The 25,815-nt window shown below is 39.9% G+C and overlaps 1 protein-coding gene across 3 annotated transcripts; it reads left to right on the top strand.

Moving 5' to 3' along the window:
• Positions 1–1,457: 1,457 nt before the first annotated feature.
• On the top strand, positions 1,458–25,815 carry CANX (calnexin). Of its 3 annotated transcripts, none has more exons than XM_080922525.1 (15): positions 1,458–1,587; positions 11,179–11,308; positions 11,928–12,001; positions 12,394–12,452; positions 13,974–14,115; positions 14,499–14,580; positions 15,283–15,475; positions 16,606–16,795; positions 18,754–18,867; positions 19,252–19,408; positions 21,028–21,243; positions 21,991–22,110; positions 22,716–22,836; positions 22,973–23,052; positions 23,991–25,815. In XM_080922525.1, exons 2-15 carry the CDS (start codon positions 11,186–11,188, stop codon positions 24,042–24,044), a joined length of 1,725 nt encoding a protein of 574 aa, XP_080778651.1. In that variant the 5' UTR covers positions 1,458–1,587; positions 11,179–11,185; the 3' UTR covers positions 24,045–25,815. The 3 variants fall into 3 exon arrangements, with proteins under 3 accessions (XP_080778651.1, XP_080778649.1, XP_080778650.1); XM_080922523.1 differs by having other exon boundaries at positions 11,179–11,359; XM_080922524.1 differs by lacking the exon at positions 1,458–1,587 and adding an exon at positions 2,998–3,096 and having other exon boundaries at positions 11,179–11,359.

The raw sequence follows: 25,815 nt of genomic DNA, 5'->3' as shown, positions 1-25,815 counted from the left end.
CCCTCCCTCCCTCCCTCCCTCCCTCCCTCCCTCCCTCCCTCCCTCCCTCCCTCCCTCCCTCCCTCCCTCCCTCTCTCTCTCTCTCTCTCTCTCTCTCTCTCTCTCTCTCTCTCTACCACCCTCTTAACTCTCCCATGACCTGAATAAACTCTACTCTGTACTATACCGTTGTGTGGCTGGTCCCTAGGGGGAAGGGATTCCCAACATGGGTCCCCCAGAGGCATCTCCCTTATCCCAGGCCTCGCTGCACCTCCATGGGCCATAAGCCCCCCACTCTCTTCATCCTTCTCCTAACATTGGTGCCGAAACCCGGGAGTCCTCTGCAAGACCAAGTGCTCTTGATCACTGAGCTTTCTCTCCAGACCCTTAAGGAGATCCTTCTGCCTTAGCCTCCTGAATACCTAAGAACTGGGACTAAAGCATGTGCCAACCTGGCTTCAAATTTTTATTTTGGACATGCTCTTTATAAGGCAAATAAAGGAAAGCAACATCTCTTCTTTAAAATTAGGGAGTGAGAACTGGCGATTACTAAGTTTACCCAAACATCAAATCCTTACTGCCTTTCTCTTGGGGTGACAGGAACAGAGCTGGTTTCACATGTAGTTAATAGATGATAAAAATGTGCTGTTTCTTTCCCCAGTATTCAAAGCTTTGGATCACCAAACACAACCAGAGGTGATCAGGATTTACAAAGGTCTAGCCAAATCCTTAGCCACTTCAATCTTACAGCGTTTTCAGCATATTGAAAAGCGAGTGGGTTACGAAATGGCTATTTTAAATCTACACATGGCATCTATCACCCTTTTTCCCCCCTCAATTCTGACGTAGAGTATGTCTGATTTTAACGACTAAAATCAGGAAACAGCACGGGAACATGGGAAGGTGACTTCATGTTGCATGATTGTGACTCTGGATAGTGTTTTGTTAAGTAAAGACGTCTCAGGCTCCGGGCACAGGGCGATGACTCTGCAAGAAAGGCAGTGTCTGCTGCCCAGAGGGATCTCATTCGCTGCACAAGCACACTGGTCCGACCTCTCACCATTTCTGATGAAGGCCAAAGGTCCCAGGCACGGTTGGAACAGGGTTCCTAACTCAATGAGTGGGAAAGGCGTCTTCGGGATGGCCACCAGGAACCAGGGCGACCCACGCGAGAACGCGAGCCAAATCCGCCCGCTCTCGGGAGCGCGCACCCGCCCGTTTGGTGACGGCCCGCCTTCTTTCCTCATACCCAATCAGTAACCACTTCCTGCCTCACTCTTGACCAGTCATCACGCTCCACGAAGAATAGCCCTAGGGGGCGTATGGGAAAGAGCTTCGAGCGATGGCTGTACCTACCAATAGATTCTCAGATCTTGCGCAAAGGGGCGGGAGCTGACGTTTGTTGTAGCCACTCAGGAACGAGGGGCGGTCACGGGGTTGGGCTTCGTGCGGTGGGGCTCGCTCGCGCGGCGGCGGTAGCCGAGGCCTCTTAGTTCTGCGGCACGTGACGGTCGGGCCGCCTCTGCCGCTGTCTCCACTGCAGCACGGGGCCGGGTGTGCGGGTGGGAGAAGGTGAGGGAGCCGCCAGTGGTCCCCGGGAGGCTCGAGGTGAGACGGGAAGCGTGTGCGGGGGCCTCAGGCCTGGGACGAGCCTTGGGGGCCTGGGTGAGCTGCGCCGCGGCGGAGGGGGTCGGGCGTGGCTGGAGTCTCGACGGCTGAGGGGTCCGGCGGGCTTTCGAGTGGCGCAGGCCCGGGCGGACGCTCAGGGCAGTGAGAAGAGCGGCTGGGTTATAGAGTCTGGCCTGGGCAGCGTCGCCGGGGTCGGGAGGCGTGGCAGGTGCCCTGGGGTTTCCCTTGACCTCTGAGAAAGCTAACAACTTCCTATGGCTTTGCTTCTAGAGCTTTCTTAGGCCCTGTCCTGGCCCACCCAGAGGTGGACTGAGTAGTCCAGTACAGGTGTGGTATTAAAGTTAGGCCTAGTAGGTAGCTCAAATAGGGAAAGATAAGTGTACAGTTTCAATATTAGAACGTGCCCAAAGCAAAGACTGGACCATCGCACCCTGATGAGGGTAGAATGTACTAGAACGTGTACCGCTTGAGAAACTTGAGGCCTAACTATTAAGGCACCTTCCTGTTCGGTGGTGGATAGATAGTAATCCAGTGGGGTTATTCACTGGACCTTAAAAGCAGGAAATACAAGAGAAAGTTCAGTTAGTGAGTGGAGGAAACTGAGGCCTAGAAGTTTGAAATGACTGGTCCAAGGTCATACAGGTAGTTCTAATCATCCAGTTCTGATTGTAACTGAGGACTAGACATTTTGGGTTTCTTAGTTAAAAGTCCTGGTTCAAGCTCTTATGGGGGAGTGGGAATTTGGGAGATTTTTCTACTTTAGGGATTTTTCAGACCCCTAGGGTTAGGCAGAATGGCTGATGGCTTTGTATTAAGTTAAGAGGTAATGAGAATACGAAATTGGATGTACACAGTAAGGTTCAGTGGGTAGAAAGTGCACTGGCTTCTTGTATTCTGAATGCCTTGGCCATTACACTGATATACTTTTTGTGTTAAGTCCTGTGTACCAGGAACAGAGGACACATTCATGACACCTTGTATATTAACTGCTGGTCATGACACTAGTGATTGCTGGTTGTGTGAAGTTTAACCAAACTGAATGTATTAAAAGCTTGACAAAGGTGAGCTTCAATTTCTTTACCCTGAGGAAATGGAAGATTCTGCTTGTTTTTAAAATAATTTGCCCCACACTCCTTTTAAAGGGGGGAATTGGGTTAGTTTAAAGAGCTTTGTATATTTTCCAGTAATGTTTGAAAATGCATGCACGGAATCAATTTTCATGTTGTACTTGTGCTGTAAGCTTACAGGCCAGGCAGGGTACACAGGTGAGCCAAGGCCCTGAAGAACTGTGTAGAAGCGAACCATCCACAATACTGAGCTGTCTGAAAACGGGTGTCTCCACCTTGCTATCTTAACTCAACAGTGCAATTAGCTCCTTAATCTTTCTAGGGCCACAAAGCGCGTGCATCCTGACCACACACCTGCATCCACATCCTGCAGGGGTCACTTGCCTTGCAAGAGGGCTTGAAGGAAGTAGCGTGGCAGTTGGTAAGCAGAACTGCAGAAGACAGTGTCCAGCGTGTTAACTTTGCTTTCTGTCCTTTAAAATGGGAATGGGTCTTCTACTTGCTTTGCCTTTGAGAGGGCAGCTACTAAGAAACTACTTTGGGAAGTGTAAGGAAATGGGCAAATAGAATTGGCAACTCATAAAAAGTTCTAAGAAGTAATTTAAGCACCAAAGATAGTTGTAGTCTGTATAGCTTACTGTAAAACTCATTAGGTAAGTGCTTATTAAATGCTTTGTTATTGCTACAAGTGCTAGGAAGAATTTTTAGGCTTAGTTTTCTGTGTATGTGTTTTGCCTGCATGTATGTGTACCGTGTGTGTAAACCATCATGTTGGTGCTGAGAATCAAACCTGGGTCCTCTGGAAGAACAGCCAGTGCTTTTAACCATTGAGCTATGTCTTCAGCCCTGAAATTTTTCGTTTTTTAAGGAATTTAGAAAAAATTTATATTGTGGTATTCATGTCATTTAAAAAACATCTCTTTAAGATTTATTTAGGGCTGGAGAGACGGCTCCGCGATTGGAAGCATTGGCTGCCCTTCCAGAGGTCCTGAGTTCAATTCCCAGCAACCACATGGTAGCTCACAGTCATCTTTAATGGGATCTGGTGCCCTCTTTTGGTGTGTCTGAGAACAGCATACTCATACATGAAATAAATAAATCTTTAAAAAAGATATATTTAAAAACATTTTTATGTATATGTTGGTGTGAATATATGAAATATATTCATGGGTGCCAGTGGAGGCCAGAAAAGGGCATTATTATGTTCTCTGGAGTTGGAATTACAGACAGTTGTAAGCTGCCCAACTGGAAACTGAACCATATCTCCATCCTTGGTATTCACATCTTAAAGTGAATTAATAGGAAAAAGGTCTCTCTCTCTTTCTTTCTTTTCTTTTTTTTTTTTGGTTGTTTTTTTAAGTAATTTTTCATTTTATGTATGTGAGTACACTGTAGCTGTCTGTCTTCAGACACACCAGAAGAGGGCATCAGGTCTCATAGATGATTGTGAGCCACCATGTGGTTGCTGGGAATTGAACTCAGGACCTCTGGAAGAGCAGTCAGTGCTCTCAACTTCTGAGCCATCTCTCCAGCTCAGGATAAAAGTTTCTTTAAAAAAAAAAAAAAACCGCTTATTAGCTGGGTGATGTGGTAGTGGCTCACCTTTGATCCCTGGATGAGGGAGGCAAAAAGGTAGATTTATTTCTGAGTTCAAGACCAGCCTAGTCTACAGAGGGAGATACAGGACCGCTAAGGCTATACAGAGAAACCTTGTCTCAAACAAACAAATTACTTCTATGTTTCTGTCAATGAAAAAAAATCCACACAGGTGGGATATAACTCTTGCCTAGCAAACTTGAGACTTGGGGCTCCATTCCTAGCACATGAAACAGAAAAATCCTAAATCTGACCTGTGAGTGAGGTGTTACAGATCTCATCTATAGAGCAGGTCATAGATCACACTGTTTGCCAGGATGATGTTCTGTCTTCATCCCCCACATCACCCCCAAATACTGAGGATGGAACCTAGAACTTAGCAATAAGGAAAACACTACCTCCTGACTGCAAAAGTGATCTTGATCGGTAGTTCACTTAATCATCCAAGTTCAGCCTCCTCCTAAGTAACTGGGACTAAAGTGCTCTTAACCACTGAGCTATCTCTCCAGCCTCTCTGATTTTTTTTTTTTTTAAAGTTGTATAGTGTATTTCTGTGTATATGTACATATGTGTGCAAAAGCCCCTAGAGCTGGAGTTTTAGGTGATTGTCTAAGCCACATAATGGTGTGTATCAGGTCTTCTGCAAGAGCAGTAAGCACATAATTTCTGAGCCATCTCTCTAGCCCATGTTTTAAATTTTTGACTAGGTGAAAGTTGGGGTAAAATCTGAAGGCACACACAAGATGATGAGAGAGAGGGTCAGGACATTTGCTGCCAAGCCTGGTGGCTAGAGTTCCATTGCTGGGTGCCACTTGGTGGAAGGAAAGCACTGACTCCTGGAAGTCACCTGACTTCCACATGTGTACGCACACAAAATAATAAATAGAACTAAGTGCTTGTATTTTCCCCTAAATAAAGGTTAGAGTATTTGCCTTAAAACTCATTAAAAATCAACGAGTAGAAATATTAGCAAAATTTAGTAGCTCTAAACAATCACTACTAACATTGAGCACACTGTAGAACAGGCTTCCTCATAAGCACTTTACGCATATTTAACCTAATCAGCACTTCTAGAGTAGAAGTTAGTATTGGTTTAGAGAAGAAATCAGGCTCAGGGATTAGCAGTTGACCCACATTATTAAGTAGGAATTGTGATTTGAGTATGTGTTTGTAAACATTGGGCACAATAGATAGAATATATAAAATAGTGATAGAAAGCCCTAGAGATTATATGTTTTTTTTTTTAAGGCCACCTAAAGTATTTCCTGACAAGACCTAATTTTTTTTTTTTTAAAAGACCAAAAAAATTTTAAGAGACTATTTCAAATGAGGGCTGAGGATGGCTTAGCCTTGCCTACCCTGTTGTGTCAGCATTAAGACCTGAGTTCAGATTGTCAGCATTCAGTGCTTGGGGCTGGAGACAACTGGGATACTAGAGCTCACTGGCCAGGTAGCCAGTGTGGGCTTCAGGTTCTCTCAGATCATGTCAAAAATAAGGTGAATGAAGATGGTGGAAGGTCTGTGTTCTTTGTACATACAGCCTGAACATAGACTCACCAATAATATGCTGGAATGAATGCATAGTTTACATAGAAATCACATTTAAATTTTCCATGCTATTTCAAAAATTACTTAGTATTTATTTTAGAATAAAATTGGGCCATTTTACTATTCCTATAATTTTCATAAATGAAAGAAATTAGAGTTGAAGTTTCTCGTTTGCGTTTTGAAACAGGATTATACTATGGAGCCCTGGCTGACCTGGAATTCATAGTTAGAACAAACTGGCTTCAAGCTTGTGATTATTCTGCTTCTGCCTCTTTGAGTATTGGGTTAAGGTCTGCAAAATCGTGTCCTACTTGATTTTGTTTTTAAATTCTTCTAAGAAGTAAAGTCTTTGATGGCTGGGGAGATAACTAAGTGGTTAACAGTACTGGTTAATCTTCAAGAGGACTTGTCTGTAGTTCCTAGTACCAACATGGTGACTTAACAACTCAGGATTTGTAACTCTAGAGCTAGAGAATTTGATGCCCTCTTCTAGCCTCTTGGCACTGTGCACATACATGGTACCTAGGCACACATTCAGGCAAACTCATACATGTGAAATTAAAAAGATAATGTATTTTAAAAAGACATGCATTGGGCAGTAGTTCTATTACACAGGTCTGTAGATTGGAGGAAGGAGGACTGGGTGTAGATGAGCTGACCAAGGTCACCCAGAAGCTGGAGAAACTAGAATAGTTTTTCCTGACAGGTTACTGTTCTCCACCACTGAGCTGTCTTGATAATAAGGAATTAAGGTTTCAAAATAGGAAACCTGCAGCTGAACACTGGGGATACAGCTCCGAGGCAGGGCTCACCTTCAGGAGGTTCTGGTTTTGATCACAGCACTGAAATAATAAAATTTCAAGTTTCCACTTTAAGATTCACCCTTCTAAAAGCTGGATAGATTGCACTGAAATATGAGTGCATTATGTAGGTGGTCATGACGATACCTTTGGCCCTGAAAACTAGGCTCTAGAGTGTTTATGCAAGTAATGTATTTTGTTGGCTTTGTATTTGTCTATGCTTTATGTTTGATTGCAGACAGATGATCATTTGATTACTGGAGAGCAAATCTAGGGCTTCCGTGTGCTAGACAAATGTTAAGCCATTGATACGTACCCTAAACTTGCTGTGGGTGTGTGAACATTCACATAGGTGGCTGCCCATTGTGTGCATTAAGGCCAGAAGATGACCTCAAGTAGTAGTTTACCTTGTTTAAGTTAAGGGTCTGTCATTGGCCTCAGGTTTGCTATTAAGTGGTTAGTAATTCCCAGGAATACACCTGTATCTTTCCCAGCCCTTCATCGCCTTATTTTTCCCAGGCTCTGGGTGTGCACATTGCGCAGAAACATGCATGCAGGCATTCATAAAAAATAAAATTGAAGTTTTACCATTGTATGTATAGGTGCATGGTGTGGGTAGGTGCAGGCATTCTTTCTCTATTATGTAGGTTCCAGGAAATCAACTCAGCTTTTCTTTTATCCAGTTTTGCTATGAATCTCTAGATGGCTTGGAACTTGCTGGCCTTGAGCTCATGGTTCAGTAATACATTAAAAACAAAAACAAAAATCCTAAAATTTGTAAGTAATTATATGCATAACAACCGGCAAATACTCTTTTCATGATACAGCAGTACATGAATTTAGTGAGGATTCTTTTTCAAAAAACAAGGACTAGGGATGAATAATTTATTTTTGAAAATTTTCCCCCTTTGGCCTTTTTTTTTTTTTTTTTTTTAAAAACAACCAGGGAGGGGATGATGTGTGCATGTCATGGTGCATGTGTGGTGAGGATGAAGGCAACTTGCAGGAGCCAATTCTCTCAACCACATACGTTCTGGGAATCAGACTTGGGCGCGCTGGTAAAGCATCTTTACTTGTCAAGCCATCTTGCCAGACCTCGTTTTATTTTTTTAAGAGAGGGCTGGCCTTGTTCACTCTGTTACTCCTGATCTTTCTACTTAATCTCTGGAGTGCTGTGACCACAGTTGTGTAACATTGCACACCATTTTAGTGTATCAGGCTCACTGCTAGGCACCAGATGCATCTTCTATTTTGGTCCCTTTATAACACAGAGTTTGTGTGGTGTCCAATTATGTGACTGCTAGGAAACGGTCTTGGGATTGACCAGCTTTTTTTTTTTTTTTTTTTTTTTTTTTTAAAGAACTGGATCATAAATCAGTACTTGTGTCATGTAGTATGTGCACTACTTATCCCCTCTCCACTGTAGGCTTCATTGTTACATTAGAGACTAAACCATGTGAAATTCAGGTTACTGATACACGTAAGCCATTTTTGAAAGGAATCGTCCTTGCAGTAGGCTCAGATCTTAGGATTTTCCTGTTGTGTGGCTTTGATTTCTAATTGCTACAGTTATTTCACAAGACAAAGATTTGAGCTGCATAACACACAGAAGGATGTGATTTTGCCACTCACCAAAACCTTTCTTCTGATAAAAAGGAAAAGAAAAATTGAAGAACATTTTATGTGGATATATATTGACACAGTTGTGTGTGTATTTGTAACTGATAGCCATGCACCCTTGCATTTGCATCCTACCTCAAAGGGGATCTGCGGCAACAAACCTAATGACACAATCCTGTGTAAGACATGTTAGAGTAATCCTTTATCACAATTCTTTTTTTAACATATATTTATTTATTTTATATATGTGTGCACACTGTAGCTATCTTCAGACGCACCAGAAGAGGGCATCAGATCCCATTACAGATGGTTGTGAGCCGCCATGTGGTTGCTGGGAATTGAAATCAGGACCTCTGGAAGAGCAATCAGTGCTCTTAACCACTGAGCCATCTCTCCAGCCCCTTTATCACAATTCTGTTTCTCTACTGTATATTTGGTCACAAGATGCTTTCTTTAATACAGTTCCTCATGTGGTGACCCCCAACCATCAAATTACTTTCCTTGCTACTTTATAGCTGTCTGTAATTGTGCTGTTTTTATGAGTCATAATATAAGTAACTGGTATGCAGAATATCTCTTATGTGATCCTGGCAAAAAAGGGTTGTTCAATCCTCCCCAAAGTTCTGACCCACAGGTTGAGAACCATTGCCTTAATGTATGGAATATCTGTAACAGGCTTGTTTAATTAGCTACTGCTATAGTGATGAACATGCATCTGCAGACACCTGAAAACCTGCTCACTAGAGTGAAGTTGTTGGATTAATTGTATGGTAGCTGCTTATCCATAGTATGTGTATCATTTTATAATTTCATTCACAGTGCACAAGGGAACGTTTACTATTATATATTGTATGTGGATTATATTTTTAGTAAAAGCTTCATAATCTTTTGTATCTTGCTGTGTTTATAACAATATCATGATGACTTTTGGTAGAAATTGTGGGTTTATATTGCTTTGAGAATGTGGGAAGTGTTTTTAAAAGCAAGTGGGTAAAAGTAATAGTGTGGCCAGAGTGAAAGGTGCTAGCCACAGTGTGAGTCACCAAGAAAAAAAAATCACAGGAAAACATTTAACACTTGTGTACATTTTGGTGGTTTTGATTTTGTTTAAGGTAGGATCTCACTATATAGCTTCTATCAGCATAGATTTATATGCCAGGTGGGCGTAGAACTCAGAGATCTGCCTGTTTCTATTTCCCAGTGCTGCTATTAAAGGTTATGCTACCATGACAGGCTGTTTCCTCTTCCCTCCCTCCCTCCCTCCCTCCCTCCCTTCCTCCTTCCCTTCTTTCTTTCTTCCTTCCTTCCTTTCTTTCTTTCTTTCTTTCCAGTTGTGGTTTATTGAAGAGAAAGTCAACATTTTAACATAGGGGTAGGGAAGAATGAGACACAACTAAAACTGTGGGCATGGGCTTCTCAGGATTTCTTTGTTTTAGGAAGTTTTTTTAGTAGTGTGTTAGAGTAGAAGGAAGGAATGAATAATGAACATGAATGTGTATGAGGGAGGTAGAAAGTGACTGAAGTGAATGAAGGTTTCTGGGAGAATAGTCTTGTTTAAAAATTCTTAAGATTGTGAAACTATCAAAATGCACCATATGAATCAAGTTTTAATACACCTTCTGGGTGGATGAGGCTGGCCATTGCACCATTTCTTTGGGTTCTCAGGCATGGTTCCGACAGTGTAAGAATTCTGTAACATTTAACACTGAATAAACAGTAAACTTAAAAAAAGAAAAGAAAGAATCTCATCTGGGTATAGGGTGACATCAGAGAGGACAGTGTCAGTAAGTATCCTTATGTTGCTAATGGAGAATGAAAGACCAGAGTTGACTAGGTGAACATTGTAAGAAAGAGAAAATTGTGCCCTGCTGAGGACATGTTTATAATTGTAGGCCATTAATTTTTCTTTCCCCAGTTTCTTGGCTCTGCTTTCTCAGGCTCACTTTGCTCAATTTTTATTTCAGTAGATCTGTCTCCCTTAGAGGGCCTACCTATCACCCATGATGAGCTAGTTTAATACAGAAGAGACTTAAGTGCTTAGAAGATTAAAGTAGCTGGTACTCTGCTTAATGTTTTTTGTTGTTAAAGAAGTATTTATTTATTTTATGTGTATGTATACACTGTAGCTGTCATCAGACACACTGAAAGAGGGCATCTGATCCTATTACAGATGGTTGTGAGCCACATGTGGTTGCTGGGAATTGAACTCAGGATCTCTGGAAGAGAGCAGTTTGTGCTCTTAGCCACTGAGCCATCTCTCCATCCCTGCTTAATGTTTTTGTTGTGAAATCGTACTGATTTTAAAGTGTGTGTAGACCTGAGAGCTGAACAGTCAGCAGTGTCCATAGTCAGTCTTCATTTCATTTTCATGTTTTAGTCAGTAGTCACTGTAAATTAGATTGAAAGAGACTGTACATGATGGAACAGTTGGAGTTAAGGAGATGGCTGGTGGGTAAAGGTGTTTGCCATAACAACCTAAGTCAGATCCCTGGACTCAAGCAGTAGAAGGAAAGACTCTTTAAAATTGTCTTTTCACAGCTCTCAGGAAGAGGTCACACATAATAAATAAGTGTAATGGAACTAATTAATTAAATATCTTGGTTTATGTATTGTTTGGCACTGAATATAAAAGAGAGGCAGACAGGGTTTCCTGTGATTTAGAGATTTTACTTAACTGTAGCCAAAGACAACACTGAACTTCTGATCATACCTGTGCTTCCTGAGTGGGGTACCGGTGTAATTTATTTTATTAATTTTTGATAGCACTTCACAGTTCAGATAGGCCTTTAATTTAGGGTTTTTCTGTCTTAGCTACCCACATACTAGTACAGGTATGTACCAGAATACCCAATTTATAAACAGGGAGCAGGCTAAGGTTAGTGGTTTTAAGTAATTTAAAGTGGGAAACAGCACATTTACATTCCTTTTTTTTTTTGCAGATAAACCATGGAAGGGAAGTGGTTACTGTGTTTGCTACTGGTCCTTGGAACTGCAGCTGTTCAGGCTCATGACGGACATGATGATGACATGATTGACATTGAAGATGATCTTGATGATGTTATTGAAGAGGTAGAGGATGCAAAATCTAAATCAGATACCAGCACTCCTCCATCTCCAAAGGTTTGAAGGAGATCAGTCTTTTTCTCTTTTCTTTTCTGAGACCAGGGTATCTCTTTGTAGCACTGGCTGTCCTTGAACTTACTATGTAGACCAGGCTGTCCTGGTCTTATCCTTTCTGGATGAGGGGATTACAGGTGTATGCCACCATTCCCAGTTTAAAGTAGACCCTTTTATCTTTTGGTGTTTTTTTTTTTTTTTTAAATGAAGTCAGAAGCTGGGGATATATAGATGCTTATTGCTTAGGCACTCCCTCAACCTACCCCAAAAACAATTGTTTTTAAAGGCAAAGCAGCTTTTAAAAAGATAGTTGCTAAGCTTTCTGGCAGCCTTTGGTACATATGGATTGAATTCAGGGACAGCTATGAAAGCTTTGTGACAATTGAAAACAAACCCTGAGAGTAAATTCTTAAGAATGCTACTTAATGACCCATTCCTCCCAATACAAAAGGGTCTTCTGTAGCTCTGGGTGCCTTGGGATTCGCATCCTTCAGAAGAGCTTAGATTTCAGGCTTGTGTCACTTGGCTTGGTTAAAATATTGCTGCTTAATTAATTTTATGTTTAACACAGGTCACCTATAAAGCTCCAGTTCCAACAGGGGAGGTTTATTTTGCTGACTCCTTTGACAGAGGGTCTCTGTCAGGGTAAGTGTTTCCCTGGGAGGAAAGATTTGAGAGATGAATGAATGTCTTGTAAATAAGAAAGGAGTGGAAAGCGCTAGATCCTTTTTAAACAGCATTGGGGCTGAACCTAGTGTTATGCATGGGAGACAAGTGCTCTGCTGCTAGCTACAACCTTAAATAGTGGGTCCCTGTACACCTTGTCATACATGAATGTGTTTTGGAACTTTGCCTCTTGTTGCTTTTATTCTTGTTCTCTTCTAACCTAGATTTTATTCTGTGGTATTTATTTACTTGTTTGTTTTATTTATTTATTGTCTTGAGTCTTGTTAAGTGGGACTAGAAGAGTGATGGATGGTACTTGAAGCAACATTTACTGCCACTTATCTTAACTCTGGGGTTTGTCTTAATTACAGGTGGATTTTATCTAAAGCCAAAAAAGATGATACTGATGATGAAATTGCCAAATATGATGGTAAGAGTTCCATTTATTGTAGATACAGTATATCAAAGTGCCATCTTGTCTCCATTGCATCTCTCTTTATAATACAACTTGTTTATTAATTTTTGAGACTTTGATATAATGTATTGATCACTATCATCTTCCCCGACTCCTCCTAGATCTAACTTTGTTCACCCCTCCTAACTTAAAGCCCACTAATTGCAATTTGGGTGCCCATAAGCTCATGCTGGGGGTGTCCACTAGATCTATGACATCTCTTAGTATTAGGTCAAAAGATGTTTGGAGCTTCAGTCATCAGGAGGATGTATTGCTCTTCCAGAGCCAAGTTTATTTCCCAGTACTCCTATCAGTGGTTCATAACCACCTGCAACTTAAGTTGTAGAGTTTAGACACTTTCTTTTGGCCTCCATGGGCATGCACGGACACACGTGTACATTCACACACACCCCTATTTATTTTTAAAATATCTTTATTTTTTAAGTGAAAATACAATTACATAGTTTTCCTCTTCCCATTTCTCCCTCCTGTTCTTCCAATGCACCCCAGTGCTCTTTCAAATTCATGATCTCTCCTTATTACTGTATTTACCTAAGTGTATAAATACAATTTGCTCTCTTATATAACATTATTTGCATGCATATGGTTTTAGGGCTGACCGTTTGGGGCCTCTTCTTTGGGAAGGTTTTCTTCTACTCTCAGCATTTCTTAATTGCTTATAGTACTTTGTCTGAGGTTGAGACCTCATGCAATTCCCTTTTTCAAATTAGCTTCTCTGTTGGTTGTCTTTCTTGTTGAGGTCTTGTTTAGGCAGCCATATTGATGGGGCTTCATTAGACAGGGTCTCACTGTATCCTTGGCTGGCCTAGAACTTGCTATGTAGACCAGGCAGATCTGGAACTCAGACTTGACTACCTCACAAGTACTGCAATTAAAGGCTTATGCCGCCATACACAGCTGGGAAATAAATCATCTGTTGCTTGTTTTTAGAGATAGAGTTTCGCTCTAACCCTGGTTATATTGGCCCTCTGTAGAGTTCTTGCTCTGTAGGCTAACCTCAAACTCAAGAGATCTTTCTGCCTCTGCCTCTGGACTGCTGGGGGGATTAAAGGCTTGTGCCACTATACCTTGCTGGAAAGTAAGTGTTCTAAAAAGATATTTTCAGGTTTTTTTTTTTTTTGTTTGTTTGTTTGTTTTTTGTTTTTGTTTTTTGTTTGTTTGGTTTTATTTTTTGCTTGGGAATTATACCATCTTTGTATATGGGGCTTTATGTGTGATAGAATTAGAACTCTTAATAACCATGTTAGAAATGAAAGTTTCTCTTTAGGTATAACGAATAGGCCACTGTTGTTTTCAAGCTATGTCTTACCATATGGCAGATATATACATCCACATTATAGTAAACTCAGTCATGTAAATGTAATGGTAAACATTGATTATTTTGATACTTATACAACCTAGAATTTAATTTGTTACCATTTAGAAGACCTTAAATAGTGTGGCTAACAGTCAGGAGCCATTTTTATTGTTTTGTAGGAAAGTGGGAGGTAGATGAAATGAAGGAAACAAAGCTCCCAGGTGATAAAGGACTTGTGCTGATGTCTCGGGCCAAGCATCATGCCATCTCTGCTAAACTGAATAAGCCCTTCCTGTTTGATACCAAGCCTCTCATTGTTCAGTAAGTCCAGTGCCCTTTTGATAATTTTCTAGAAAGGGTAATCTCAGGTGACAGTATGGAACTTGAACATGCTAAAATCATGTTTATAGTATGAATTTTGTGAATTTGAGTATGTTGAGTAGTTTTATTTTTAACTGCTTGTAAAAGTTTGGTTGTTTACCTTCTTAGAAGCAAACAAATGTCTGGATTTTGCATTAAGGATGCTTAATATTTTCTTTATGTGGTCGAGTGGCCCCATAAAAGTGGTAGAGGTTGGAACCCTTTGTGTGGCTAATCATACGACATTTGATGAAACGTAACCCAGCTGGGAGAAATCAATTAGGGAAATACGATTTTTCAAAATGTCATAGGACTTTGACTTTTTCTTTTCTCTCTGAAACTAGGTATGAGGTCAATTTTCAGAATGGAATAGAATGTGGTGGTGCCTATGTGAAGCTGCTTTCCAAAACCTCAGAACTCAACTTGGTAGGTTCTCTTTCTGTTTCTGTAAAATTTGCTTTATGAATCTTAGAGATTGGGGTGTAGCTTAGTGGTGGAGTGCATGCCTACCATTCACAGGGCCCTAGATATAATCCCTGCCATTTAAGAGAGAAGTCTGCAAGACCTAGGCAAATAAATGCCCTTCTGTGGAACAATGGAGGCTTGATGCTGATGTGCTTTTAGCTTGAAAAGGTGACTGTTGAAGCTTTAGCTATATTTTATTTCTGATTTCTTAACGGGAACTTTTAAGTTTTTGTTGTTTGTTGCTGTTTCTTTGCTTTGTTTATCTTATTTTTGACACAGGATGTCATTTGGTGTCCCTTGCTGCATGGAATTTGCTTTGTACATCAGGGAGGCCTCAAACTCCTGGAGTTCACCTGTCTCTCTCTACCTTACAAATGCAGGGATTAAAGCTGTGTGCTAAGAATTTTCAGTTTTCTCAAGTTTATTTTTTGTTTTTGAAAGAAGTCTATATGCATACAACTTTCAGCATTATAACATTTCTGGTTATTGTCAGTTATTTTTCATTGGTATCTGAAGAAGCCCTATAAAATCATAAGGTTTTCTTTAATGCCAATAGAATAATTTGCATGCATTTTTATTAGAGGAAGTATGCAGTTTTTCAAAGTTTGCTCTTTGGATTCTTGGACTAGAGTTACTTAAAGCACCTCACCTTTGTCTCTGAAGGATCAATTCCACGACAAGACTCCCTATACTATTATGTTTGGTCCAGATAAATGTGGAGAGGACTACAAACTGCATTTCATCTTTCGCCACAAAAACCCCAAGACAGGTGTATATGAAGAAAAACATGCGAAGAGGCCAGATGCAGATCTGAAGACCTATTTTACAGACAAGAAGACGCATCTTTACACATTAAGTAAGAAAAACCAATAGTCTGTCTGTCCTGACACTTTCTATGTAGTCAGGCTGGCTTCAAGCACAGATCTGCCTGCCTCTCTGCTGCCAGGTGCTTAGATTAAAGGCATGTGCCATTTTACAGAATGCCTTTTTTTTTTTTTTTTTTTGGTTACCCTAGCCTTAAACTCTTGCATATCTGAGAGTAAAATTAAAATTGATGACCTTCCTATCACTCTGAGATCACAGAAGTATGCCACCATACCCTGTAGGTTTTATTGTTCTTTTGAGATAACGTCTTATTGTACGTGACCTTAGTATTGCCTAACAAGTGCTGGTATTAGAGGTATATATGCACTACTACTACATCTGGTTTATATTTTGTGTGTGTGTGTGTGTGTGTGTGAATGTGAGTGTGTGTGTGTGTGTGTGTGTGAGAGAGAGAGAGAGAGAGAGAGAGAGAGAGAGATGAGGTCTGCATCATGTGTATACAAATGCCTGCAATCTCTCCCATCCCTTATTTGTTTTTAATCATTATGTGTGGGTATTTTTCCTCCATGCATGCCTTTTGTACCATTTGTGTGCTTGGTGCCCATACAAACCAGAAAATGTTGTCAAATCCTTTGCAACTGAAGTTATAGAAGATTGTAAACAGCCATTTAGATTCTGGAATTGAACACTCATCCTCTGGAAGAACAGTTAGAACTCTTAACCACTGAGCTCCTTTAACTATTTTCATAGAGATGGGCCGTGGTAAAGTGCTTGTCCAGTATTTACAAGACCCTGGGTTTGATCTCCAGGTTGGAGAAAACAATAGCTTATTAAAATTTATTATTTGTAGAAGTAGGTGAGTTCAAGGCTAGTCTGGTGTACAAAGATAGCAGCAAGACAGAAATCCTGACTCGATAAAACCAAGAAAAGAAAGAAAAATAATTATTTGTAATTTCTAAGAACCCAAGGAAATGGCATTGGGGCTCCAGGCCCTCAAAGAACTAGGCTTTGTTAACTATGAGATTCTAACCCCAGTACCCTGAGCTCTTTGTTTCATGACCACCTACTTAGCCTTTCTCTAGAAGGCATGATCTGCTGTGTTAGATTGACTGTTGGAATGAGTGGTTTAGTCAGTATTAATTGCATTTAATTTCTTTTCAGTCTTGAATCCAGACAATAGTTTTGAAATATTGGTTGACCAGTCTGTTGTGAACAGTGGAAATCTGCTAAATGACATGACTCCTCCTGTAAACCCTTCACGTGAAATTGAGGACCCAGAAGACCGGAAGCCTGAAGATTGGGATGAAAGGCCCAAAATAGCAGATCCAGATGCTGTCAAGCCAGATGACTGGTAAATCTTCGAGATCTGTCTTTGAGTATTAGCTTACATTTTGTATATTCTACATAACTTAAACAAGTATTGATTAAGTGAGATATGATTATTTAAATAGTCTGATACAGTCTAGGCAAGTTGACACATGCCTATAATCCGAGGCAGAAGATTGAGTGTGAGGCGAGTGTGGGCTACATAGTAAGGCCCTGTGCTTGCTTATGGGGGTAGAAGGACTTATGTTATCTACTTTACAGGAGAAAAGTACCAATTTCTCTGGTAGAAAAGAACACAGTAGTAATGTATATTATCCCTCACTAGGCTAAAAACTATAGGGTGCTAAAGTTTCTGTGGTTTGTCTGTGCTGACAGGGTTGGCTGTGGCAGTATTCTTGTACAGCCATTCTAAGACTTCATTACTAGAAGTTTAACTGGGTTACAGTGCTAAGGATTTAACCTAAGTCCTTCTGCATGTTGTATTGCTAAGTAATACTCTTACCACCCACACTTAAAACTTAAAATTCTGAAATTTTTGTTTTTTTTTTTGAGACAGGTTCTCTGTGTAGCCTTGGCTGTCTTTGAACTAGGCTAGCCCTGAACTCAATAGATCTCTCTGCCTCTGCCTCCCAAAAGCTGGGATTAAAAGCATTGTACCACCATGCCCCCAGCTGTTTTTAATCTGATGAAGAGAGTATTGAGCTTTAAAAGATCAGGGAAAAGTTACACAAAACTTTGAGGTCATTATAGAGTTAATTTAAAATTAAGATAGTTACAAAACAGTCTCTGTTGAGGGCAGTATTTCTCAGTGGTAGAGCACATGCGGCCTTGAGTTCAGTGTCAGGAGTTCAGTGCCAGGAGAAAACTAAACAGTAAGTTCAGTGCCAGGAGAAAACTAAACAGTAAACTTGAGCACAAGCAGAATATTTTTGATTACCAGCTGAAGGAGTACTTTTATAACCTCTGTGTGACAGCTTTGACCCTGCACTGTTCATTCCTGGTTCTTATTTTAGGTAAGATTTTCTTTTTGTGTATGTGGGTTCAAATGCTTTTTTCTGTGTAATCCAGGTTAGTCCCAAATTCAGGATTCTGTCTTGGCCTTGACAGTGCTGAAATTACTGTATACCACCACGACCATCTTGAGTACTTTTTTTTCTGTGTATGTGTAGAAAACAGTGATGGTTGATGTATCTGTCTGCAGAGGTATATATACAGTGCTATCTAATTGTGGGGTGCTTTTATCATGTACCCTACTGTTAATCCCTTGTCCCAGATTCTGGCAACTACTGATTTGCCTGTTTTCTGTCTCTAGATTTGTCCTTTCAGTAATTTTAAGGAAATGACATTGAATAATATATGTGGCCTTTGGCATGTGGCTTCTTGTGGTGGTCAACATAAATGTTTTCAACATTTATCCATATTGAAACATGGATAAGTACTTCATTTTATGACTAGGAAATACTTCCTATCAGTGAATGATACTATGCTTATCCACTTTGCCATCATGTGATTGATAGATGTGTAGGTTATTGCCCCTTTCTCAGATACAAATTTAGGAATGAAATTATCATATAATAACTCCCAATTTTGAGGAACTTCACCTTTTTTTTTCCCACTATCATTCATTTTTTGTCTTCCCTCAGAATTTCTTACTGTAATGGCCCTCCTATGTAGATATGTGATAGTGGAGTGTTACCATTGTTTTAATTTATATTTCTCTGATGACCAGTAAAGCTAAGCATCTTCTCCTGTAACTCTTGATGTTTCTAGTAGTTCCATTAGAAAAATGTTTACTTGATCTTTAGCTGCTGCTGTTATTTCAGTTTCTTTCTTTTTTTTTCTCATTCTTTTCTTTCTTTCTTTCTGACAGTAGTCCAGATAATGATTTGTGTTTTCTAGAGTGAATGAATCTGGGTTTGTAAAAGAGACTACCTTGACTGATTCTCTGGTCTGTGTTGTCATACCTGGTATTTTCTGTTTAAGGGATGAAGATGCCCCTTCTAAGATTCCAGATGAAGAGGCCACAAAGCCTGAAGGATGGTTAGATGATGAACCTGAGTATATTCCAGACCCTGATGCGGAGAAGCCGGAGGATTGGTGAGTTTGAGTTTGCTTATACAATTACCTGGTTTTTGTTTTTAAATTTTATTTTAATTTTACATGCTTTGGTGTTTTGCCCATGTTTGTCTGTGTGTCAAATCAGTTGGAGTTGGTGAAGAAGCCATCTTTACTGCTGAGCCATCTCTCCAGTCCCAATTAAAATCAACCCTTTAATCCCAGCAGAGGCAGGCAGATCTCTGAGATTGAGGCCAACCTGGTCTACAAAGTTAGTTCCAAGACAGCCAAAGCTGTTTAACAGAGAAATCCTGTCTTTGACAAACCAAAATTAATCAGTCAATAAATAACTATGCTGGTAAAGCTCCAGCAGCATCTTGAGAGCATAAGACTGGCTGTTTTTATAACTTGTTTATACTTCCACAGGGATGAGGATATGGACGGAGAATGGGAGGCTCCTCAGATTGCCAACCCTAAGTGTGAATCAGCCCCTGGGTGTGGTGTCTGGCAGCGACCTATGATTGACAACCCCAATTATAAGGGCAAATGGAAGCCTCCCATGATTGACAATCCTAACTACCAGGTTTGTGTCTCCTGATGGTTTAGGTGTTTTTATTAATCTGTTTGTGTCAGGGCAGAAGTTTGATCAATAGTGAGGCCAGAAAATCAAGAAGAAAAAGTAAACTTAGAAAGATAGGTAAATATGGGCTAAATATAAAACCTAAAGAAAGGAAAGTGTTCAAACTCGTTATGTCTTCATTTTTGGGTTTCCATTGCTATGAAGAGAAACACCATGACTAAGACAACCCTTACAAAGGAAAGTATTTAATTAGAGCTGGCTTACAGTTTGAGGGGTTCATTCAGTCCATTGTCATTGTGATGGGAAGCATGGCAGCCTATAGGCAGACAGAGTGTTAAAAAGTTCTACGTTTTGATCAGCAGGCAGCAGAAGGGGACTGTGTGCCATATTGGGCAGAGCTTGAGCATACAAGAACTCAAAAGCCACCCCACAGTGACATACTTCCTTCAATAATGCCACACTTAATAGTGTGACTTCCCATGGTCCAAGCATTGAAACACATGAAGCTATGGAGCCCATTTCTATTTAAACCACTATGGTGACCTTTATCTAAAAATAAAAGTAGAGTAGAACATAGGGTGTGACTACACTATTGTTGAGTGCATAGACTGGCTGTAAGGGAACTGTGATGGGAATTGGATCTTGCTATATCAAGTCAGCTAATTGCTTGGTCCCATCAGTTTTCTTCACCTGCCAAAGACAGGTGCACATGAAATGGTAGTAATATGTGTAGTGAAGTTAAAATGCTCCACTTGTGTTCTGGAAAGTACCAATGTAGATCCTTATCTAGCTCCAGTTTCTAAACCAAAAAAGCAATAGTCATAAATTTTCACTTAGACTTTTAGATGTATTATGCATCTATATGCATATATTGTGCATCTTTTTCTATTGTAAAATGCTTTTAGTTCATTTAGATGACTGTGATCTAATAAAAATTATACTTTAGCTTGCCATTTGGATACCTGGGTATGTTTTTTTTGTTACATGCCTGTAATTCTAACATTGGTTATCAGTCTGAGGACCAGGAGTTGAAATGTCAACTCCAGTTATAACTAGGAAGATCGGGAGTAATTTAAGGCTATTGCTGCTTAACAAAACCAAACCAAATTGACATCTAGCTATTCCTCTGTTGGCACTACCAGCTGTGTTTTGTTAAGGACTAGTATTGAGACTGAATCCAGTGTCTTGTGCATGTTAGGTGCAAGTGCTGTGTCTCTGGGCTACATCCCTAGCCCATCTTTGTTTGAGTCTTATTTGATCTTTAGAGCTAAATTACTAGTTACTAGTTGAAGACTGTACATTTTATTTTTTAAATCATTACTGGGAAATGGCTTTACTGACTACATCCCACCATCATTTATTAAGGGTGGAATGAGCTCCACAGAACTAGGTGTTAGTACAGAGCAAGATGCTGCAGATTGGAAATTTAATTTGGTGGTAGTCTGGAATTCAGTACAAAAACACACTAGCATTTATTGTTCTTTGCTTGTTAAATTTGATAGTTAATGTTTATCTTTGATCATGCAAATGAGTCTTAAAGATTTTTTTTCTTTTGGTTATTATCTGAAATGTTTTGAAACTTCTCCCACTTCCTCCCTATCCCCATCCCCTTCTCAAACTAGGGAATCTGGAAACCAAGGAAAATACCAAATCCAGATTTCTTTGAAGACTTGGAACCTTTTAGGATGACTCCGTTCAGTGCAATTGGTTTGGAGCTCTGGTCTATGACATCTGACATCTTTTTTGACAACTTTATCATTAGTGGTGACCGAAGAGTAGTTGATGATTGGGCCAATGATGGGTGGGGCTTGAAGAAAGCTGCTGATGGGGCTGCTGAGGTTAGTGATTGTTCATTACTTGTGGACTTTTATCTGTTGGGGGGGTGACTGATAATGTAAAGCAGATTTTTAGTGATTATCTTTTTTACTTATTCAGTGTCAAAATATATAAGTGCTAGACTTCTGGCTTTCCAGTCCTATGTTATGTGTATGGGGTGTGTATGCCTGTGTGTATGTTTATATCTGTTTATCATTTTAAGTTTCGTTTTTGTTGTCTTTGTTTGTTTTTGTTTTCAAGACAGGGTTTTTCTGTCTACCTCTGGCTGTCTTGGAACTTGATCTGTAGACTAGGCTGGCCTCAAAATCACAGGGACCCACCTGCCTCTGCCTTCAGTGTTTCGATTCAAGTCATGTATCACTGCACTTGGCTTAAGTATGTTTTAATGCACTGAAAATACTCAATCATGGTTTTACCCATTGTGTGGAATTTTCAAATAACTAATGGTGTTGTTTAGTTGTGATTTGGAGGGTCAGAAAGCTGGCACAGATATTCTTCTGTTTCCTGAGTGAGGGACCTTTTTGCAGTTATTACAAGCCATGCTTTGCAACTATGAAGGGGAAACTTCATGATGGGGAAAGCAGTAAAATGAAGGATTATTTTTTTAATCTAATTTCTTAATGTGGATAGTGTAACTCCTTTGGAAATACAGGAGTTAGTTGTAGCATTACTTGTGTGAGGATGAAACGATCAGTCTAGCCTGTATTTAGTGTGATAAACTAGTTCTCTGAATTACTATTGTATTTCAGCCAGGTGTAGTGGGACAGATGCTGGAAGCAGCTGAAGAGCGTCCATGGCTTTGGGTGGTCTACATTCTGACTGTAGCTTTGCCAGTGTTCCTTGTGATCCTCTTCTGCTGTTCCGGAAAGGTAGGAATGTCTACCTAAATAATTGTCTCCACTGAGATTTTCTGTAGTAGTAGTTCAGGAAATATGGTGCATGTTTTGTAGTGGCTCCTTGTACCTAGATGATGACAGAATTTAGAGTTCTTGTTTGTCATTCCACTTTATTCTTCTCCATTATATGGAACTATCCTATATAGAGGAAGAACAATATGAATATAACTATAGCTTCTGTGTTTTTCTTTTTCAGATCTTTTCTCATGCTGTCTCCTACTAACTTCAGATTCTATTTAAATTATTTACATTTGTCAGATCCATAGGTCTCTTTCTACCCTTACCTTCACCACTCATTGCTGGAGTATATGTATCTAAGTCAGCTTGACAAGCTTGGCCTGTGTTTCCTTCCCAAGTCTTACTGTTCTGTTTTTCGTGACACCTCTCCCTTAACTTCCCTCTTCCTTCCTTGGGGCAACCATATAGAGTAAGAACAGTGTCTTTCACGTGTCTGCATAAATGCCCTGTACACCATCTTGGATATAATTTTGTCTGTAGACATTCAAGAATTGAGGGGTAGTAATATTATTTGTTTCAACATAAGCATGGTTCTTAAACTGACAATATATTTCATTCAGAAACAGTCCAATGCTATGGAGTACAAGAAGACGGATGCTCCCCAGCCAGATGTGAAGGACGAAGAAGGGAAGGAAGAAGAGAAGGGCAAGGGGGATGAAGAGGAAGACGAGGAGAAGCTTGGTGAGTAGAGTCTAGAAATCTGTTCTAAGCCCTGATTAACAAAACAAACTACCGTGGATTTTTTTTTTAATGGTGCTATAATTCTTGTCAGAAATATATGTGAAGTTCTGTTCAGTAGTTTTATTTTCTGTCATAGAAGAGAAACAGAAGAGTGATGCTGAAGAAGATGGTGGTGCAGGCAGTCAAGATGAGGACGATAGCAAGCCTAAAGCAGAGGTGAGACGGGGTAACAAATACTTCAGACATCCAAGCTGAGAGCAGATTTAGTAAAGAGTTTTATTTATGTAAGTGTGCGGTATGTATTTGTGAGTGCCAGTGCTTCAATTGCTAGAGCTGATGGATTTCCAAGGTACTGGAAGTTACAGGTGGTATGGGTCCTCTCAAATATCCATATGTCCACTTAACTACTGAGCCTTCTCTGCAACCCAAGGGAAGGTTTTCAGAGTTTACAGTGACTGGAAGAATTTTTCTGTGTGGGAAACGTGGGTTTTTTCCTTAAGTTTCTTAACAGTCCTGTGACATTACTATCTTCTCACTGACCCCTCAAAGGCATACCACTACATTTTAAACTCTTTTTGGCTTTTCAAGACAGGGTTTCTCTGTGTAGCTGAGTGTAGTCTGGATTTCAGAGGTCTGCGTGCCTTATGCCTCCCAAAATGTGTGTGCCACCACTCCCTGGTACCTTTAAACTTTTTGAGACAGGATTTCATGTAGTCCACACTGTCTTTTCATTCTGTGTAGTCACGGATAATATTGAGCTTCTAATCTTTCTGTCTCTATGCCTGGTATGTGCTCTACTGTATTCTATGTGTTGCTGTGGGTGCTCTCAAGAGCACATGGATTCAATTGGTAGTTCACAACTGTCAGTAATTCCAGATGCCCTCTTCTGGCTTTGAGGGTGAGAGATACACATTCAAGCAAACATCTGTTAAATAAATGTAAATAAAATAAACCCCCTACCAATTTTTTAAAAATTAATAAGTTTAAGGAAAGTACATGTTTTCTGAAAATAAATACCAAAATTGAATACCTATAATACTTATCACAGTATACCTTTTCACCAATTAAATGACTTAGTTTAAATGGTTGTGGAAATTTGGCAGCATTTGTATTTAGATATGCTAATTATATGAACTTCTTTTTTCAACTTACAGGAGGATGAAATTTTGAACAGATCACCAAGAAACAGAAAGCCACGAAGAGAGTGAGACAGTCTTAAGAACTTAATCTGTGATCTCCTCTCCCTCCCCTTCCCCTGAAAGTGTGGTCCTAGGAGAGGGCCTGGTGTACCTTAGGTGGGAGCTCAGAAAACCTCAAGATGTCACCATCGACAGGTTCCAGTGAATACTAGCCTGTAATTTTAAACATCTAGCAGTGAATAATTGCAGTTGTAATGTAAAGGACCCTGTTTCTGTAGAAAAGAAAACATTTTAACATAATGGTTGTAAAATGGAACATGAAGCAACTAACTAGTGTTTTGTTGTTTTTAAAATCTTCCAGGTTTGTCTTTTTTTCTTTTTCTTTTTAATATACAATGATAGAATTTTTGCCAGTTTAAAATCTTGGCTTAATTTAATATATTAATTTGTTTCTGCAGAAATAACACCAACATTAGGAATGCTAGGGAGAATGAATTGCAGTTTTTATAACTTTTTTTTTTTTAAGTTTGGTATTAAAACATTCATGTGTCTGTCCCTAAAATTGTAATCACGTTCAAGTGCAGTCATGTGTGGTTATGATCTTGTTTTGTGTGCTTCCATTAGTTAATTCCTCTTACGGACACGAGAGAGATTTGGTGGAAGCCCAAATTTATATCAAATTTACATTGTATTGAGTAGACCCAAAAAGAACTAAAGGAGACTTTCACTTGGTGTTGGTCAGATCATAAAGTGCAGTGTTCTGTTGCCACTAGGACGCTCCATTCACAAACAGCTTTGCAGAGGAAAGGAGCTGGCTTAATGTAGCAGTCCATGCTGTACTTCCCACATAAGAGGTCTGACAGGAACACAAGGCTTTTAAGGGGTGCTGTTGGAGCCGAGCAGATGATCACATCACTTGCTCACTGTGCTGACACTGTTTCCTGGGTCTCCTCAGTCCCTAGCTTTCTCTGCTATGCATTTTCTTCACAGCGCAGCTTGCAGTCCGTTGCTGAAAATTATAAGCTCTGCATAGTGTTGGCTTTACTGTGATTACATCTGTTTCTTCTTTTTTAGCAGGCCCACACCTTTTTAGGGTCCAACTACAGGATAGAACACAGACTTTCCATTAGTGTCTATTTCTTTTACTCTCTGTAGACTTTAGAAAGTCGAATCCAGAGATGGGCCAATTCAGAATTGACTAATTGAACACAGGCAAAAAGTATTTATGAGAGGATTGACACATAGCACGAGTTATTTGACTTTTGTAGGATATTTAATATCTTCATTTGCAGTTTATGTAACAGTTGTGTCTTAAAATTCACACAATAAAGAAGTCCTGTTTTGTTTTTTGTTTTTGTTTTTTTCTGGTGTGGCTTGTAGACTTTTTTAAAAAGTGAATTTAGGGCTTTTTGTTTTTGTTTTTTGTTGTTTCTCATGTGGAATGCAGATGGGTGCTAGAGGAGCCTCTCCCACATCACTATAGTGTGATATTACTACACCACACTGAAAGGTATTCAGAAACAGATGTTTCAATTTCATTCTTTCTCCAGAGGTGGTCCAGTTATACCAATGATACTGTTCCTTGCACTGAATATATATAAACACTCCACCGTGTTTATATTGGGGAAATACTGGGAAAGAAATATATTTGTTAAGGATGAAGGCTGTATCTGTTGTCTTTATAAACACTGGTTCATTTCTTTTGAGGGTGGAATGCATTTTTTTCTTCCTGTTCAGTGCTTTATCACCATCTGTTGTTTGTGGTCACAGTGACCATAGCTATGTAGCGGACGTTTCCTAATGTACAGAGTGAAATAAACAGTTACTAGCAAGAAATGAA

This window comes from Micromys minutus, assembly GCF_963924665.1.
Source record: "Micromys minutus genome assembly, chromosome: 10".
NCBI lineage: Eukaryota > Metazoa > Chordata > Mammalia > Rodentia > Muridae > Micromys > Micromys minutus.
The sequence above is the reverse complement of the archived record's forward strand: the minus strand, read 5'-3'. Positions and strand labels throughout refer to the sequence as shown.

Bases quoted from the DNA above. Each gene is read 5' to 3' on its own strand.
- CANX (XM_080922523.1), top strand. From the start codon at position 11,186: ATGGAAGGGAAGTGGTTACTGTGTTTGCTACTGGTCCTTGGAACTGCA. The intron at 14,116-14,498 runs GTAAGTCCAGTG...CTCTGAAACTAG, and splicing joins ACCAAGCCTCTCATTGTTCA to GTATGAGGTCAATTTTCAGA. The intron at 22,837-22,972 runs GTGAGTAGAGTC...TTTCTGTCATAG, and splicing joins GGAAGACGAGGAGAAGCTTG to AAGAGAAACAGAAGAGTGAT.